We start from the raw sequence: 19804 nt of genomic DNA, 5'->3' as shown, positions 1-19804 counted from the left end.
CAACAGTAAATACAAGTCTAGTATGCTCCCAGTATGTGTAAAGGAAATACTTTGGGGGTTGAATATTTGTGGTTCTCCTTCAGGTGGCTCATCAGCCCCTCACGAGCCATCCAGTTTCTGACATGGAGGACTTTGGGATGCCAGCCAGACCTCTGCAGCCCGCCATCCCCATCAGCACAAAAAGGAAGCGAGCGACTCAGGGGGATAACAGCCAGGTCGAGTCTCAGGATCTTGAGCTCACTCAATCCTGGCGAGAGGTCCTGGGGCCGCCGCCAACTACTACGGGCACAACACAGGTAGACAATTTACTACATTTTCCAAGTAAATTGAACCACTGTGAAATTCCATTCGAGATCAGATTGTAATTAAACTTGCTTTGTCATTATCAATGTTTGAGTTACAATACATAAATAATAAGATGGACAATACTCACCCATCATAAAAAAAATTCAAATGACTATACAGGATATTTAGTCGCTCCAGGAATTTGCGACGCGACACAAATTCAACCAACTCTGGCAAATTATGCGCAGTCTCGCTACTTTGTTCAATGCTGCAACTTCCCCGCGCAGTTTGACCTATCAGCGTCATTTTTGCCAATAGAATTTGTTTCTGAGCAGCGCTCAAACACACGTCAACTTTCCAAGCAAAACGTATATTTTTTTGTGTAAAGGAAGCAGTATAGCAAGTCTTTATTACTCAAACGGCACAATTGTTGTACTCCTGCATAGCTCAGACATACTTCCGGTTCCTGTATACACCGCTAAGCCTTCTGGGTAATGTAGTAGCTTACCACAACCTAAGTGTGAATGTGGAGTGAATCAATCAATCAATCAATCAATGTTTATTTATATAGCCCTAAATCACAAGTGTCTCAAAGGGCTGTACAAGCCACAACGACATCCTCGGTACAGAGCCCACATACGGGCAATGAATAATGGCTTCTCACTTTTCTGTGAGCGCTTTGAGTATCTAGTCGATAGAAAAGCGCTATATAAATCTAATCCACAGGTGTCAAACTCAAGGCCCAGAGGCCAAATCTGGCCTGCCACATTATTTTAAGTGGCCCGCGAAAGCCTGGAAATAATATGTGTTAATAAAATGCTTATTCTTTTCTTACTAAATATACTTGTTCTTTCCCTTTTGACATTAAAAATCATGTACTGCATGCAATTGCATATCTTTTAAAATTTAATATTATCAAAATTTTATATTATCATGTATTCCAAAAATATTTTTTGTTAAAATAAAGGTGAATACTGTACTTAAATATCTGCTTGACTTATAATTTCAAAACAAATTATCAATCAAATTGTAGACTGTAAAATTGACAATAGATTTTACGGTTGAATTCCACCGACTGAGTTTTTTACCGTAAAATCAACTTTGGTACTGTTTTTTTCCATATACAGTAAGACACTAAAACATTAAAAAACAAACAAAAAAAAACATTGAAACAACAAGATTTTACGGTTAAAACCCCCCCAAAACTGGGAGCTCTGTTGCTTGAATTTTACCGCTAAAAACAGTGGTATTGTTTTTCCATTCCATTCCATTTATTCAATTTTTTTAATTTATATTTATATGCTGTAAAAAACCCACTGCTTTTACTGTAAAATTCTGGCGACTGAGCTCCCAGTTTTTAAAGTAAAATGTAAATATTTTTTTGCAGCTTATGTAAAAAAAATATATTGTTAATGTATTATATATATATACATGTATATTCATATATTACTCATTGTTAAACGCGGCCCTCTGAGGGCAACCATAACTGCGATGTGGCCCTCAAAGAAAACGAGTTTGACACCCCCGATCTAATCCATCATTATTATTATTATAGTATATAAACATTTCATTACCTAGGTATTTATTTATTTAGTATTTATCTTTCCAAGGTAAGGCAATCAAGAACAGATTTTTATTTGCGATGCCGACCTAACAAAGATTTTAGAGATGTTGACGTGTGACGATAATCCCTCATCTCTCATTTACCAACAAAAATTAGCGCTATAGATCGCTCTCAACAGTTCACAAATGTTCTTAATGTGTGGATTAAAATATTTTGAAATGTAAATGATTGTTAAAGATGGACAAACACTTTACAAGCATAAAACAAGCATAGAGAATGTTTGCAACTCGTAGACGACAGAGCAGAGAGCCGATAATAAGGAAGTCTTTGGTGATGTTTTTTTCTGAAATTATTACTGTTATTAGTTATAATTAGGACTGTGAAAATAACTAGTTAAGTCATGTGATTAATCATAAAAAAAAGTATTGCATAGATCGTGTATACATACGTAAATTAATCACGCAATTTCTTTTGACTGTACATGCTCCTTTACCTTAACTTCGGATGGGTACATGAAAGGCTGGACGGGTTGTTCTGCGGTCAGTGAGCTCACTGGTGAATTTCACTCCAAAATACACCCTGACTGGACTTTAGTTACTGTAAAACTTTATGAAGTTTTGATTAAATAAATGATGTGTATTCAAGTAAAACATTTACAAAAATCTCCCTAGATGACAATATGATTGCATTGGTGTTCAAATATTGGGGACTTTGTTTAAATGTAATTTAAATTATTCTAGCGAGTAGTAAACTAGTATTAATCATGATTAATCCAGATTGAAAAGTGTGATTAATCTGATTTAAATAATGAATAATTTGACAGCACTAATTTTAATAATTCAAAACAGTACGATATTGACAATGAGCTACGAGTATAAGTCTGTCATATAAAACAGCTAAAACATCTATACAGTCTAGGGCTGCAACAACTAATCGATTAAAATCGATTATTAAAATAGTTGCCGATTAATTTAGTCATCGATACGTTAGATCTATGCTATGCGCATGCGCAGTTTTTTTTTAATTTATTTATTTTTTTAATTAATTTTTTTTTTTTTTTTTTAATAAACCTTTATTTATAAACTGCAACATTTACAAACAGCTGAGAAACAATAATCAAAATAAGTATGGTGCCAGTATGCTGTTTTTTTTTCAATAAAATACTGGATAGGATAGAAATGTAGTTTGTCTCTTTTATCCGACTATTAATCGATGAATCGAAGTAATAATCGACAGATTAATCGATTATCAAATAAATCATTAGTTGCAGCCCTAATACAGTCTTTGTTTTCCAATTTTGTGCTTTGTTAAATAAAGGTTACTAGGGACACTTAAAACATTACTGCTCCAAATACCGGCATTTTAAGGCACAGCAATCACAATGAAAGCCGACAAGATCCTGGCGGGACTGGATATTGCACACAAAACACTACGCCTAACGTCGTCGTTCAAACCTTAAAACGTCTTAAATATGTTTGCGTACAGGAGGAGCGTCTTGTGTGGCTGCGTTACCATAAGAAAAAATGGGAGCTGCAGCTGAGGCAGAGGAAGGAAAGAAAAAAGAAGAGGCGGCTGCTGGATGGCGAGTCCCAGCCTGTAGGCGGGGGAGTCATCAGAGATGGACCCAACACGGGCTTGGGAAGCTTCCTCCGCAAAACGGCTCGCAGCATCCTGGACATGCCCTGGCAAATAGTGCAGGTGGGCCTACGTGAACTCACCAACAACACCCTATGTATCTAAATCATAGTAGTTGAATATGTTGATGCTTATGGTGTCTTTCAGATTGCAGAAACTAGCCACCCTGGCCTTTACAAGCTGTGGGCTGTAATTGGGAATGACCTCCACTGCATGAAGCTCAACATCCCTCGCATCTTCTATGTCAACCAGAAAGTCCCAAAACAAGAGGAGGGACCCACATACAAAAAGGTACACAGTAAGGGCGGCCTGTGATTTTAAGGGATCGTGTGAAATATGTTTTTATTTGAATTGGTTTCAGGTGAACCGCATGCTCCCTCGCTCCAACATAGTGTACTACCTTTATGAGTACTGTGTGCCAGAGGACATGTACCAGGAGCACATCAACGAGATCAACGCTGACCTCTCGGCCCCAGACATCGAAGGGGTCTATGAAACACAGGTATCATACGCAGACCAACGGTTTTATACTGGCTGGCCACTTTTTTAAAGGGGACCTATAATGATTTTAATTTACATTTAAAACATTTTCTTGTGGCCCAGATAATATGTATTGCATTTTCTTTGATGTACATTTTTTCTCCATGGTCACCCTTTTTTCGAGTCAGTCTGCAAGATGTTCGACTCTGGCGTTCCCAGATTGCAAATGAAACCACGTCTCACCCTTTCCAAAATGAGTTAAATTTATCTTTTGAAAATGATTACTGTGTAAATGTACATGTGTATCTTGAAGTCGTCACCAATATTTTTTCCCAGACACAATCGAAAATAAACTGCATAAACATAGTTTCAGCCAGTCACAACATTAGGTACACCTCCACACTTTGAGATCGATTCAGACTCTGCATTAAAAAAGCTGCTTTCAGCAGAATTTGTTACTGCATGTTGCACGTTGGTGTTATGGGCATGCCAAGATTATATAAAAATAATACTTTAGCTTACTGTTTTTGTGTTTCTTCGTAGCCTGTGACAAAGGGGGTAGAGCTTGATTTAACGTCGAAATAAGTGCTTCCACCGTGCTCTGGCATCACGATGTAACCAGACTGCAAAACCCTGCAAACAGAGTAATCCAAAACTGCGTGCAATCTTACGCCAGAATGCATGAACCTTAGGATTTGACGCTTTGGCATACACGAGTATCCAACATTGTAACATTTGTAAGTCAGAAAAAACAAATTTCATCAGAGGCCAAATGCACAGGTCCAATGCAACACTGTTCCTAACTACAACCACATTAGTGAAACATATTTTTAAATGTATACCTCTCTGACTCAGCTAAATAAAATTGCAATATTATATTTGTAAAGGCGTTGTTAATAGAATTCATGTATTGTACCTTATTTGGAAGCGCAGACCGGTTTTAAATAATTTGATTATGACTATTGTCCATTTTGACAATCCATTTTTTTAGGTGCCATTGTTGTTTCGTGCACTCGTGCAGCTGGGATGTGTCTGCATGGTAAACAAGCGTGTTGGAAGAGATCTGGGGGGCAGAGAAGCCGACACTTTTGATTTGGAGCATTTGGAGATGAGGTCTCTGGCCCAGTTCAGCTACCTGGAGCCAGGTATTAGCACTCATCAGCGTAGTAATTTGATTTACCAATTCAACTGGACCTTGCATAAAGATGTTTTGCAATTGTTCTGTTATGTTTGTGTTGCTTTCAGGCAGTGTTCGCCACATGTACCTGTACCATCACAGTCAGGGTCACAAGGCTTTGTTTGGTCTCTTCATCCCCTCTCAGCGCAAAGCCAACATCTTTGTTCTGGACACTGTAAGAGCAACACACTGCTTGTTTTGTTTTTGTCATCTTTCTGATGATGACACGCCGCAATTCTATAAGTGCTTTTTTAGTCCCATTTCCTATGTTAGAATACAGTCCTCCATAGTCTTTTCTCTGCGTGCAGGTGAGAAGCAACCAAATGCCCAATCTGGGTAATGTCTACACTGCTGAGCGCACTGCCCTCCTGGAAAAGACAACGGAGGACCTCTTGCCTCCAGAGAAACACAATTTTGAAGTCCGAGCTGAGAATGATGTGAAGGCTATTTACCGTGCACTACAACGCACATTGCTAAGCTACAAGGTAAAAACAATGTTAAATTATCCCTTGATATGAGAATACCAGTCAAAACTTTGGACACAATTTGTCGTGCATAGAAAGTGATACGAATGATGTCAGAAGTGTACAATTTAGGGGTGTACCAATACAGCTTTTTCACTTCCGATACGATACCGATATCGGAGTCTTGTGTGATGGCCGATATCGATATTAATCCGATACGTTAACTACAGGAATCATAGTACAGATGAAATTCAATATTGTGTAAGGTCTATCTATTCATGTCAGCAATTTAACATGAAATGTGAATATATGACAAAAACTCATTAAAAGCAAAGTGAGATATGTCAAGCCTTTATTTGTTATTATTTTGAGGATCATGGCTTCCAGTTTTTGAAAATCTCATGAGATTTTTAATTCAAGGTTTTCATAAACTGTAAACCATAATAGTCAAAATTATATCAAAAGAAGGCATGACGTATATCTTGAGTTGCACGTTATGAGCCTATTAGTTTCACATTCTAAATATATTGACTGGAATAAACTAGCTTTGGACGATATTAAATTTTTTGAAGTTTTACCTGTACATTATTATTATCATTACGGTATTATACCGTAATTTCCGGACTATAAGCCGCTACTTTTTCCCCTCGTTCTGGTCCCTGCGGCTTATACAAGGGTGCGGCTTATTTACGGCCTGTTCTTCTCCGACACAGACGAAGAGGATTTCGGTGGTTTTAGTACGCAGGAGGAAGACGATGACACAATGATTAAAGACTGACTTTTCATATACCGGTAGGCTGGTTATTTTGATAACGTACAGGCGAGCACTTTGTATTACTTTGCACCGTTGTATTATTTGTACTCTGCACGAATGCTGTTCGCCATGTCAAAGATGCGAAAGTTTGATTGAATGATTAAAAGATTTATTGTTAATAAATGGGGCGCTTTGCGTTCCCAAACAGTCATCTCTGTCCCGACAATCCCCTCCGTGGTAGCAGGAACTCCTATATACTACGGTAATTACACATCAAAACCCTGCGGCTTATAGTCGGGTGCGGCTTATATATGGAGCAATCTGTATTTTCCCCTAAATTTAGCTGGTGCGGCTTATAGTCAGGTGCGGCTTATAGTCCGGAAATTACGGTAATTGTAATTATTGTCAAAAAAAAAGGGTTTAATCAACTGAAATTAGTCAAACAGAGGACAATGGTAGGTATGAAACACAGTAACCTTATGGTACATACTTTTATTATTTTGTAGTGTGGAATGTTTGAACAGGTTTGAAACAAAATTTAAAAAAAAAAAGGTTTGATTAGGTTAAAATACTCAAATAACAATGATAGGTATGAAAACACTATACCTTATGACATATTTCTGTTTTTCAAGTGCATGTCAGCTTAAAGTTAAATGATCCAGAGATGTTTTTTATTAGGTATTTTCTAATACGCTTCTGCCTTGCAGACTTTGTGTCTGTAAGTAATATGCAAATATAATTATTTGATACTTGTGTATATTGACAAATGTTGTGTTTTAGACTGCAGTGTTGTTCAATTAAGGAAACATCACGCATGTCTATCTTATCTAGCTTAGCTGTGGTGTACAGTAGCTGCTAGCTCCTAATAGCCTGCAGCAGGGTTGTCCAAAGTGCGACCCATGGGCCAATTTCGTCCCGCTGCTTGTTTTTTATTGGCCTTTGGCAGATCGTAGAAATTGAAATAGATTTATTATCAAAATGTAATATTGTCAAACAATACATTATTAACATCAGATGAATCACACTTTTGAATTTGGATTAAATATTACTTGTTGCATAAACTTGCTTGCATGATTTTGATTAATTGAATCATTTGAATTACATTTGAAAAAGACCCCAATACTTGGTCACAAATGCAAATGTATTGTTAGAATAGATGGAAGGTAAATGAGCAAAATAAATTGTGTGATTAACCTGCGTATATACATGATTAATGCAATGTTTTTTGTGACTAATCAACAGATTATTTTGACAGCCCTAGTTATTAAATACACCAATTTTTTGTCACCTGTAACACAGAGCTATCGGGGTTGTTTTGTTCAACTAGCATAGCATATATTGATGTATCGATACATCGGTTTGCTTTTAACATCTTTAATGTACAAAATGTATCAAAGTGGCCTCGGCAACTTTCAATTTTATTGAATGCGGCCCTCGCTAATTAAATTGTTTGGACACTCCTGGCCTACAGTATAGCCTACCATGTTTACCTTTTGTAAGTGACCACATTTAAATACAATAAAAGATCCAACTTGTGTGCTTATTGTGCTTATTTGATATGTGTTTTACTTGCTGATATCAGACCAATATCAATACCGGCTCGGGACACCCCTTTGGACAATTATATGCTTTGTTGTGTTCAGGAGGAGCGCCGGGGGCCAACCCTTATCGCTGTGCAGTCTAACTGGGACTTGCGGCGACTGGCTGCAGGGATGCCCGTGCTGGAAGAATTCCCTGTCGTGCCAGTACATGTTATCGATGAAATCAGCTATAATGTGCTTGATTGGCAGCGCCATGGTGCCCGGCGTATGATCCGCCACTATCTGAACTTGGACAGTTGTCTCTCACAAGCGTTTGACATGGCAAGGTAGGTACCAACTCTACATATGAACTAACTACTATACTGTATATCACCAAAGCAGGATGCTAAGTTGACTAATATGTCGTGTCCGTAGTGAATAACACTTTATTTAATTATAAATCAAAACTGTTAACTCTCCCCATTTCAGGTACTACCATTTACCTGTAGGGAACCTGCCCCAGGATGTGTCTATCTTTGGTTCTGACTTATTCCTGGCCAGACATCTGCGGAAACACAACCACCTGCTTTGGCTCTCCCCCACTGCAAGGCCAGACATGGGGGGCAAAGAGGCAGATGACAGCCGTCTGGTTATGGAAAGTGATGACCGGTGTTCTGTTGAAATCAATGCACAAGGATGCTACTCCACAGGTACCTCAACAAACATACGCACACAATACAAACAAACCCCAACCCTATGGAAATGTATTATTGTAGTAAAACCATTTGCAAATGCATTTCTCAGTCTGTGTGTGTGCGTAGTCAGATCCACGTGTCCGTGTTCTAATTTTTGTCTTTGCTTAGATTTGTGTGTGTAAAAAAAAATCTGTCCTTCCATCTTGCCAACTGTGTGTCTTTGTTCAGATTTGTAGGTGTTTAAAAATCAGTCTGCCTGTGTTAAGCAGGAAACCTTCATAGGTAGTTTTTTTAAAACATTTTTTTACATGTGACTTTTGCTACACTTCTACCTTTGCAACCTGTAAGTGTAGATACGATTTGTCTGTAACTTCACCTTCCCTTTGCCTACACTCACCACGAGTAGGTGCCCAGAACCCAGTAATGCAGAGCGGCGTATAGAGAGAGTATGGACAACTCTGTTTCAAAGTTGGCCTCAAAATGGCGCCCTGTAGTCACGTGAGGGGTTTTTGACCAATCATTTAGGAGAGCCTCTGGCCATACTCACTCCTGATTAGTCAAAAGCTCCTCACGTGACTAAAGGACGCCATTTGCAGGCCAATTTTGAAACCGAGTTGACCCTACTCTCTCTATACGTGCCTCTGCAGTGATGTTAACCAGGCTGAAGTTAGTTTTCGGTTTGAATGATGGGCGATACTGATAGTCGCTACAAGACTGATACATTTTACTTGCAATGTCATAATCATTGTATAATTTTATCAATGCTGTAGTGAAATATTAGGACCAAAAGAAAACAATGTGAAAAAAAAGAAGTATAAATGTTGTGTAAAGACTCATTATAACAACGTTTATGGTTTGTGAAACCTTTCATCTATTTCTGAAAATTAAATAAAGACACACTTAACCTTTTTTTCACCATGTACTGTAGACCAGTGGTCCCCAACCTTTTCGTAACTGCGGACCGGTCAACGCGTGAAAATTTGTCCCACGGACCGGGGGTTTTTTTTTTTTTTTTTTTGGTCATAAAAAATACAATCATGCGTGCTTACGGACTGTGTCCCTGCAGACTGTATTGATCTATATTGATATATAATGTAGGAACCAGAAATATTAATAACATAAAGAAACAACCCTTTTGTGCGAATGAGTGTAAATGGGGGAGGGAGGTTTTTTGGGTTGGTACACTAATTGTAAGTGTATCTTGTGTTTTTTATGTTGATTTAATTAAAAAAAAAGTATTTTTAAATTTTAAAATTTTTTTTACTTCTTGTGCGGCCCGGTACCAATCGATCCACGGACCGGTACCGGGCCGTGGCCAGGTGGTTGGGGACCACTGCTGTAGACCACATTGGTTCAGGTCCAGGCTAAAATCTGAATCTGATTAATGATTTGATTATCCCACATATTGATTAAAGCATCATTTCTGATTTGTGAAACTTTGAGTCTATCTTAGTTTTAAATGAATGATAATTGTTTTTTTTAAAAATATGGCTGGCTTGATCTTGGATGCGTTTTCAGCAGTATATAACTGGAATGTGAGATATTAAACTAATAGCAACAGTCTCTGCATGAAAATAGACATGTGAGTTTTTTGTTTTTTATGCTTTGTCAAAAAAAAAAAAAAGAGGATATGTATCAGTCTGGTATCGACTACTAGTATCACCCACCATTCTAATCGGAAGTTAACTTTAGCCTAGTTATCGATCACTGGGTTCTAGGCGCCAACAAAAGGTGAAGTTACAAACAAATCTTTTCTACTTATACGGATCGCTGCACGCACGCACAGACCTGCCACAGTAGGAGTGTTGCAAAAGTCACGTGTAAAAAAAAACTGCCACTCTAGGGTTCATGCTTCAAACAGAGTTGAACAAGGACTTATGTATTGTTTTTACACAAACAGAAATCTAAACACAGACACAAAGATTGCAACACGGACATCCAGACTTTTTTACACATACACAAATCTTAAGACAGATCGCAACACAAACGTACAGATTGTTTTTACAGTCACACAAATTAGAAAACGATTCGAACACAGATTGAGAGAGGCATTTGCTACAATAATATTTTCATACAACCCAATTTAAGAAGACACTGCTGTAGGTGACTGCAATGTATCCTCACCCTAACATCTCTTCATGCAATCCAGTATACACTATTGAAATTTGAAGGGCGATACAATTTTTGGCCCTTGCTAAGATCAGACAAAAGCCAATGAATCTGATGTCTCCGCTGGGATACAATCTTTCCCTCAATGGGAGGAACGAATGTTAATTTTCCAATGTTCTGTTTGTCAGTGTGTGTCGAGCTAGACCTGCAGAGCCTGGCCGTGAACACAATCCTCCAGTCGCAGCACGTCAACGACATGGAGGGAGGAGCCAGTCTGGGTGTTAGTTTTGATGTGATCCAACAGGCCTCTTTGGAGGACATGATGTCAGGAAACCAAGGAGCTAATGCGTTAGCTAGCTACGATGAGACTGCACTCTGCTCCAACACCTTCAGGTGTGTACACAGTTGTAATATAAACATATGTTGAACTCCACACTTGGGACGGCGCGGCGCAGTTGGGAGAGTGGCTTTGCCAGCAACCTGAGAGTTCCTGGTTCAATCCCCACCTTCTACCAACCTCGTCACGTCTGTTGTGTCCTTGAGCAAGACACTTCACCCTTGCTCCTGATGGGTCGTGGTTAGGGCCTTGCATGGCAGCTCCCGCCATCAGTGTGTGAATGGGTGAATGTGGAAATAGTGTCAAAGCGCTTTGAGTACCTTGAAGGTAGAAAAGCGCTATACAAGTATAACCCATTTACTCCAGCATTTTCTGTTTGGCACGAGTAGGATCTTGAAGAGCATGGTGGTGGGCTGGGTTAGAGAGATCACGCAGTACCACAACGTCTATGCTGACAACCAGGTGATGCACTTCTACCGCTGGCTGCACTCCCCGAGTTCGCTGCTCTATGACCCCGCTCTCCATCGCACCCTGCACAACATGATGAAAAAGGTCTTCCTACAGTGAGTTACACACACTTCCTAGTTGAACTTCTAAGTTATATCAAGTAAACTAAATATACTTTTGACTTATGGCAGGAATATTAGTCTTTTGTTTTGTCTTAGTTTATAGCCTTAGAGCTAAATTAGGACCAACAAATTATTTGTTTTCATTTCTCACTTTCATGTATTTTGATATTTGATAAATTATTTTTCTGATGCAAATCTTATTTCTTACAGTATTTTTGTTTTTTTGTTTTTTCAAGCAGAATCTCAAATGGCTAGTTTAGCTCCTTTTTTCCCAGATGGTGTTCTGCTTCCTCTGGGGCTTCGGTTCTGTACTAGAAACTTTTGGACGGCATCATTGGGCTTTGAATAAATTCAAATGTTACCAGAAAAACTGTAGAGCAAACACAAAAGCAGAGCTGTAGTACAGAGAGCTCAAGCGAAGAGGAGGCTCAAGTGGCAAAGCCAATCAGCTGACAGGTATAAGCCTGGAAAAAAAAACATTCTGGACAATATATTGTCCCACAAATTATGTTCGATAAACAATATTATTGTCACCATTATTGTATGATCAATTTAAGCACTAATGCAGTCATAATGTATGATAATAATGATGAAGCAAGTAACCCTTTCAAACGTTAGTATTTTTCACCATTGTAATTGGAAGCTCAATAACTTTTAAATACTTTTCAAATAAGTAAACCAAAAATAGGCTTGAATGGAATCTCAATTTCTATTAGCAGAAATTACACTTAAATATTGAACATTTTGAAGTGCATGTTTTCCCCCAAAAAACGGGGTTGAGTGTTTGTTTCTTTTTTTCCCCTGTTTGCCACTGTAAAATTTGGCATACTGACATACTACTCGTTCGCCTGTGTTGTCGAGTTCATTTTAATTTATTGTATGTTAATTGATTAATTATCGGCCCAGGCCTAGCAAGGAGAAGACACGGTGCTCTGTGATTGGTCTGCCAATAGTGTGCCGTGTACAATGTCACGTGGGAAAAGGCTTCCTCGGACGGCTGGTAATATCAAATAGATGTTATAATACATGTACAGTATATAATGATACCTTTTTACAATTTTGAAATACACAATGCACTGAGACTGTATGTTGTACAGGGGTTATTAATTTCCTCTTTCTGCTGTAACAAGTGTGACTGATCCACTTGACACTCTTGTGGGGAAACTTTGATTTGATCAGAAAAAATCTGCAGCTTATTCCAAAATGATTGTGTCGTGGAATAATGTTGTGAAGGACATCTGCTGGGTCAAAACATGGTCTCTTCCTAACAGGTACTTACTTACGAACAAAGTCAAAAGAGATTTATTTCAAAATCCTTCATGGTTATTACCCTGTAAAGACTGTGATGGTTAGATACAAGAAGGACATTGATGCTAGCTGCACCTTATGTAACATGCATCCAGAGACTGTTTACCACCTGTTTTGGACTTGTGAAAGCACTCGATCACTATGGCAGGGCATCTGGTGTTTCATCTTGGACAATATTTATGAGAAATTTGTGCTCTGTCTTAAAGATGTGCTATTTGGATTTACACTTTATGAGAAAAAAGAGTGGATCGTGAGATCGACAGGCGGATTGGTGCGGCGTCTTCAGTAATGCGGACGCTGTATCGATCCGCTGTGGTGAAGAAGGAGCTGAGCCGGAGGGCAAAGCTCTCAATTTACCGGTCGATCTACGTTCCCATCCTCACCTATGGTCATGAGCTTTGGGTTATGACCGAAAGGACAAGATCACTGGTACAAGCGGCCAAAATGAGTTTCCTCCGCCGGGTGGCGGGGCTCTCCCTTAGAGATAGGGTGAGAAGCTCTGCCATCCGGGGGGAGCTCAAAGTAAAGCCGCTGCTCCTCCACTTCGAGAGGAGCCAGATGAGGTGGTTCGGGCATCTGGTCAGGATGCCACCCGAACGCCTCCTTAGGGAGGTGTTTAGGGCACGTCCGACCGGTTGTAGGCCACGGGGAAGACCCAGGACACGCTGGAAGACTATGTCTCCCGGCTGGCCTGGGAACGCCTCGGGATCCCCCGGGAAGAGCTGGACGAAGTGGCTGGGGAGAGGGAAGTCTGGGCTTCCCTGCTTAGGCTGCTGCCCCCGCGACCCGACCTCGGATAGGCGGAAGAAGATGGAGAAAAAACTTGAAGATGAATTTTACCTTTGCAACCTCATCATACTATTGGCTAAGTTTCATTCATAAATGTAAGGTTCTCAATACCCAACCTTTTTTTTTGTGCCTTTAAAAAAAAGAGTTAGAACGTAACTTTAAAACGCTATCTACCTCTAGCAACCAAAAAGCTGTGAAAACTATAATGCTATGCTCCAAATTTAAAATATTTACAGAACTTGTGTGAACCTATAACTATACAAATTACTATATATACATATATATTTTACATTCTACTATAATTACTTTATTGAATTAACAACCCCCTGGCGCTGTATTGTACTGTTTTTGTACTTGTTTTAATTGTCCTTGTTATTTTGTGTTTTCATTTGTTTGTAAATGTTGAACTTTATAGATAAAGGTATATGAAACAAAAAAAAAATGCACTAAGACCGTAGTAAGTGAATCACATAGTGGCGAGGGAATACTGTAATAAAAATATTTGTAGATATGTGAGGCTTGCACACGCTTTTGTGAGGTACTACTACTCTATTATGATGGGGTAAAATAGAATGTTACCATTACATTGACTGTAATTGCCTTATTAATCCATCTTTCATTCTGCTGACAGGTTGATTGCAGAGTTCAAACGTCTTGGCTCCACTGTGGTATACGGAAACTTCAACAGGATCATCCTGTGTACTAAAAAACGAAGAATAGACGATGCCATTGGCTATGTGGAGTACATCACCAACAGGTTTGATATTAATTATCAATATTTAGCAAGAAATACACATAAAAAAGTACCAATATCAATCAATCAATCAATGTTTACATTCCTAAAGCTTGTTTTTCTAGAAAATAATTGTTCATTTTCACTTCCTGTAATGGTTAAGAGTCCCGATACTTGTCCATATAGGGCCTGATCTACCAAAAGTTTGCATGTTTTTAAAACGTGCAAACTTTATAGCACACGCAAAGCTGATCAACAAAGCTCATGCATAAGGGATTGTATCTCTTAAAATAGAGAGCACAATCCATTTAGCGTGTCTGCCTTCATGTTTATACAGAATATATGCTGATTATCAGAACGGCCGCGATACTGGGAGGAGAAAATGCAAATATTATCATTTAGGGCGCAACATGTGATTTATCAAAACTGAAACTGCTGTGCATATTTAGTACGTTAGTAATGTGCGTACAAACTGGCACAGTTTTAGCACAAATGCCTGTGAGAAAGGAGGCGATCGCGCTGCAAAGGCGTGGTTCGGTTGGTAAAGCGACCGTGCCAGCAACTTGAGGGTTCCAGGTTTGATATCGCTTCCGCCATCCTCGTCACGGCCGTTGTGTCCTTGGGCAAGACACTTTACCTACCTGCTCCTACTGTCACACCCACTGGATTAAATGTAGCCAATAGATGTAGATAATGGGTTTCACTATGTAAAACGCTTTGAGTCTCTAGAGAAAAGGGGCTATAGAACTATTATTCACCTTACAAAGAAAGTCGATTGAGAGAGACAATATTCCGTCTGTGTGTGTGTCAACATATTTGGACTGTCATAAAAAATATTAGACAAATTGGCTATTTAGATTTTTTTTAAAATGGTGTTTATCTTATGACTAAAACTCTTACAATATGCATTTTCCTGTGCCTGGATAATTCCAGACGCACTTCACAACACCGCAGCGCCTCCCAAAGCGCACCCTCCGACGTGCTAAAAGTAGGTGATGTTGTCTCGATCACACTTCTATATAGCCCAGAAAAGGTGGTTCATATTATATTTGTGCGCTGCATATTTATCAACACGACAAAACGCCAGAGGTTGGACTAAATGGTGTCATAAATGTAGAGGGAAATGAGTGTCTCCATTGTGACAGCCGTTATACTCACATTATCTCTCACAAAGTAAATTGTCATTCAAGATACCAGTGTTTCCCATAAACTGCCAAGATACCTGTGGCGGTGGGGGTGTGGCTATGGGCGTGGTCACAATGACATCATCGAGTAATTTGCATAATTTACTACAATGATATGATTTTCTCTAAAAAGGCTCAAAAAATGTATACTTACTAATTAATAATAACAGTTTTGTTTTAAACGTCCATCCATCCATCCATCCATCCATTTTACAATATAATTACAACACTTTATGTACATATTTATATACAGATTTGAACAATAAGTTATTCACTGAAATATATTTATTAATTGTGGTTCTTACAAAAAATATATCTTATAAATATATAAAAGCTAAAATGTCTCTTAAAGCTCTGCCCCTTTAATTAGTGCATACTAAATAATTTACTTTAGCCTACTACTACAACCATATTATTTACCAACAACATAAAGTGAAACAGAGGCAGAGGTGTCCTGCCACAGTCAGTAACAAATAAACAGAAAACAGTAGTGGTGGTAGATAGACACAAAGCTTCATCAAACATCTGATCCACTGAACAAAGAGCTCCAAAAATCTTGATCCTACACTTCTTTTTTGTAAAGTAAATCTGAACAGCCGATATGGGCATCTACATCAACTATATGATTTGCCTGAGAAGCTGGACAGGACAAAAAAATAATAATTTTGTGGCGGCCTTAATTCTTTTGTGGCAGGCCGCCACAAATAAATGAATGTGTGGGAAACACTGGATACACCTATTGTAGCTGCCCACATGACATTAATTTTAATACTGGGTTTAACTACCTTTTTTATCTTATGTTGTACTTTTCTTTTGTATAATGTTTGGTAATGTATATATTATTTGTATTTTTATTTTGTATGCTCCTATATGGACCCCAGGAAGACTAGCGGTCGCCTTGGCGTCAGCTAATGGGGATCCATTCAATAAACAATTTACATGCAAAAAAAGTAATTTAAATAAGGCGGTCTGCACCACTTTTGCACTTATCAATTGTACACGCGGTCTTAGTAGATCACCCGCAACACGACCACTAACAAGAGACACAATTTTTTACTTGCTTAACAGCATGTGTTTTTTGGCTCTTAGAACAACAGGCCTTTGGTGTAGATGCAGTGAGTATACATAGCTAACTACAGTAACCATTAACTCCTTTTATATTTCTTTTATATTTCTGTTTTTTAGCATACACTCCAGAGAAATCTTCCATTCTTTGTCTGTCTCTTTCTCCCGATGTTGGGAGTTCCTGGTGTGGATGGACCCGGCCAATTATGGCGGCGTGAAGGGAAAGCTTCCCTCTAACATCTTGTATGGAGAGGTACGTCATACCTACAGTTAATTGTTATTGGAACATACTGTACTATATAGTATATATTGTATACATTTTTGCAGAAAATCCCTGTAAAACAGGGGTGTCAAACTTGTTTTCATTGAGGGCCACGTAACCACTCATAGGGCCGGCCTTTTGTAACATTAATAAAAGAAACATACATGTACAAATATTAGCCGCATAATATTGTCACACGATTACCTATGCATTTGATTAGTAAATGTATATTTTACCTACACTGTAAGGAAAAATAATCTGTGGATTCTGCTGTCCAAAAAATGGCAGAATTTTTACAATAAAATGGTCTCACTTTTTTTACTGTAAAATTCTGTTGATTGAGCTGCCAGTTTTTTGTTTGTTGTTTTGCATAAAAAATGTGGTTGCTGTTTTCAAAGTCAATGTAAAAATGGTACCACAGTGTTTTTCTTACGGTAGGATTCTGAAAACCGAGCTGTTTTACAGTTTACAGTGTTTACAGTGTACAATTTAATGGATAACTTGCTTTGAATTCATAAGGCTAAGTAAATATTTATGTATGTTTTTACCCCAAAAATGTTTCGAATGTATGATAATATAATATCTGTTGCAATAAAGTTAAAGTTAAAGTACCAATGATTGTCACACACACACTAGGTGTGGTGAAATTTGTCCTCTGCATTTGACCCATCCCCTTGTTCACCCCCTGGGATGTGAGGGGAGCAGTGGGCAGCAGTGGTGGCTGCGCCCGGGAATAGTTTTAGTGATTTAACCCCCAATTCCAACCCTTGATGCTGAGTGCCAAGCAGGGAGGTAATGGGTCCCATTTTTATAGTCTTTGGTATGACTCGGCCGGGGTTTGAACTCACAACCTACCGGTTTCAGGGTGGACACTCTAACCCAGGGGTCGGGAACCTTTTTGGCTGAGAGAGCCATGAAAGCCAAATATTTTAAAATGTATTTCCGTGAGAGCCATATCATATTTTTTAACACTGAATACAACTAAATGTGCGCATTTTTAAGTAAGACCAACATTCTTACAGTATAATAAGTCTCTTATTCTTTTTAATAACATTGTTATTCTGAAGCTAACCGATGATAAATAAAATACTTCTTACCGTTGCGACTTCTTGAACAGGTGCGGTAGAAAACGGATAAATGGATTAAAATGCATGAGAATGTTTTATATTTTGAACGTTATTTTTATCACTGTGATTACCAGCGGAATTATTCATTACTTATCATGTTAAGCAATGTCAGCTAAGATTGATCTGAGAGACAGATGCAGTCATCAAAAGAGCCACATCTGGCTCTCGAGCCATAGGTTCCCTACCCCTGCTCTAACCACTAAGCCACTGAGTAGGTTATTATTAGATGGATAAAGTTTAATAGATATATAACTGCATGCCGTACATGTCTTTTTTTCTGTCAAAATAGAAAAAGAAAGAAAGTAACGGTACTTAAAATTGATGCATATTATTTCCAAGCTTTCGAGGGCCATTCTAAACGATGTGGCGGGCCAGATCTGGCACCTGGGCCCTGAGTTTGTCACCTGTGCTGTAAACTCTAGAGTGCTACTGTTGTATAGAGGAATTTGGACCACTGTAAACACATTGACAGACCGTTGCATTGACGTTTTTCCTTGCTAGCAAACACTGGTGTCCAAACTTGTGATTTACATAACTAAGTGGTTCTTCAAGGCACCCCTTTAAGCCCTCTTCTCTTTTGGCAGTTACAAATGTTTTTCTTAATGTGATTCATGTAACTGCAGTGTTGCTGTAGCTTGTTTACTTCAGATGCAGTCCGTAGTAATTCCTTCAATTTCTTGTGATGTTCCTCAAGGTTCCAATTTAGGTCCTCTCTCTTTCATTATTTGGGCTATTCAGCTGGTGGGCCGCAAGTTCAATTAAAAACAAATTTTTGCAGCAGATTCTTAAAACCACTAGAGTGCTGTCATAGAGATGATCATTGGCAAGCTTTTTTGCCAAAGGTCCAAAAAAGCAGCATAGCGCTTCTTCAACTCTGACAAAATAAATTGACCAATCTCAAATGTCTACTGTTGAGGATGTTGATTCTTCAAATTATACAGTACAGGCTAACATTTTGGGCACACCTTCTCATTCAATGCGGTTTCTTTATTTTCATTGTAGATTGTCACTGAAGGCACCAAAACTAGGAATGTACACATGTGGAGTTATGTACTTAACAAAAAAAGGCGAAATAACTGAAAACATGTTTTATATTCTAGTGTCTTCAAAATAGCCACCCTTTGCACTGATTACTGCTTTGCACACTCTTGGCATTCTCTCAATGAGCTTCAAGAGGTAGTCACCGGAAATGGTTTTCACTTCTCAGGTGTGCCTTATCAGGGTTGATTAGTGGAATGTCTTGCTTTATCAATGGGGTTGGGACTATCAGTTGTGTCCAAACTTTTGGCCTGTACTGTACAAAAAAAGCCCAATAGTGAATTCCTTTGCGTTTTGGAAATGTGGCCCCCAAAACAATTTAGTTGAATACCCCTGCTGTATAGGCATCTAATTGCCGCCATTCTGTGGTGGTTTCTCAGGAAGGAACCAAACCAAAGAAACAAAAAGAGGGAGAAGAGGATGGCAGTGAAGATGAAGAAGAAGAGGAGGAGGAAGCAAATGATGAGGGAGATGCACAAACAGATGAGGTGGAGGACTTGATTGAGAGCAACTGGAACATCATGCAATATCTGCCGCAAACTGCCTCCTGCCAGAACTACTTTCTCATGATTGTGTCAGGTACCAAATGCATAATACAAATTCATATGTGACAATTATTACTGGTTCACATGTATTGTTATTGTTTACTCACAAGCCAGTTAGATCCAATTAAAAAAATGTAAAACATTTATCAGATTATACGCATTGA

The 19804-nt window shown here is 38.7% G+C and overlaps 1 protein-coding gene across 1 annotated transcript in view; it reads left to right on the top strand.

Moving 5' to 3' along the window:
• pole (polymerase (DNA directed), epsilon) overlaps positions 1-19804 on the top strand; it is a 46204-nt gene that overhangs the window by 21792 nt on the left and 4608 nt on the right. Inside the window, exons 29-42 of the mRNA XM_062051246.1 lie at positions 84-296; positions 3335-3547; positions 3632-3775; positions 3846-3986; positions 4956-5109; positions 5210-5316; positions 5450-5626; positions 8003-8226; positions 8369-8589; positions 10872-11076; positions 11410-11583; positions 14318-14443; positions 16789-16921; positions 19476-19674. Of these exons, the coding sequence (XP_061907230.1) occupies positions 84-296; positions 3335-3547; positions 3632-3775; positions 3846-3986; positions 4956-5109; positions 5210-5316; positions 5450-5626; positions 8003-8226; positions 8369-8589; positions 10872-11076; positions 11410-11583; positions 14318-14443; positions 16789-16921; positions 19476-19674 (2431 nt within the window). The remainder of the gene's footprint in view (positions 1-83; positions 297-3334; positions 3548-3631; positions 3776-3845; positions 3987-4955; positions 5110-5209; positions 5317-5449; positions 5627-8002; positions 8227-8368; positions 8590-10871; positions 11077-11409; positions 11584-14317; positions 14444-16788; positions 16922-19475; positions 19675-19804) is intronic.

Source organism: Entelurus aequoreus, linkage group LG06 (genome assembly GCF_033978785.1).
Source record: "Entelurus aequoreus isolate RoL-2023_Sb linkage group LG06, RoL_Eaeq_v1.1, whole genome shotgun sequence".
Classification (NCBI taxonomy): domain Eukaryota; kingdom Metazoa; phylum Chordata; class Actinopteri; order Syngnathiformes; family Syngnathidae; genus Entelurus; species Entelurus aequoreus.
Note: the sequence above shows the minus strand (reverse complement) of the source record. Positions and strands in the feature narration are given on the sequence as shown.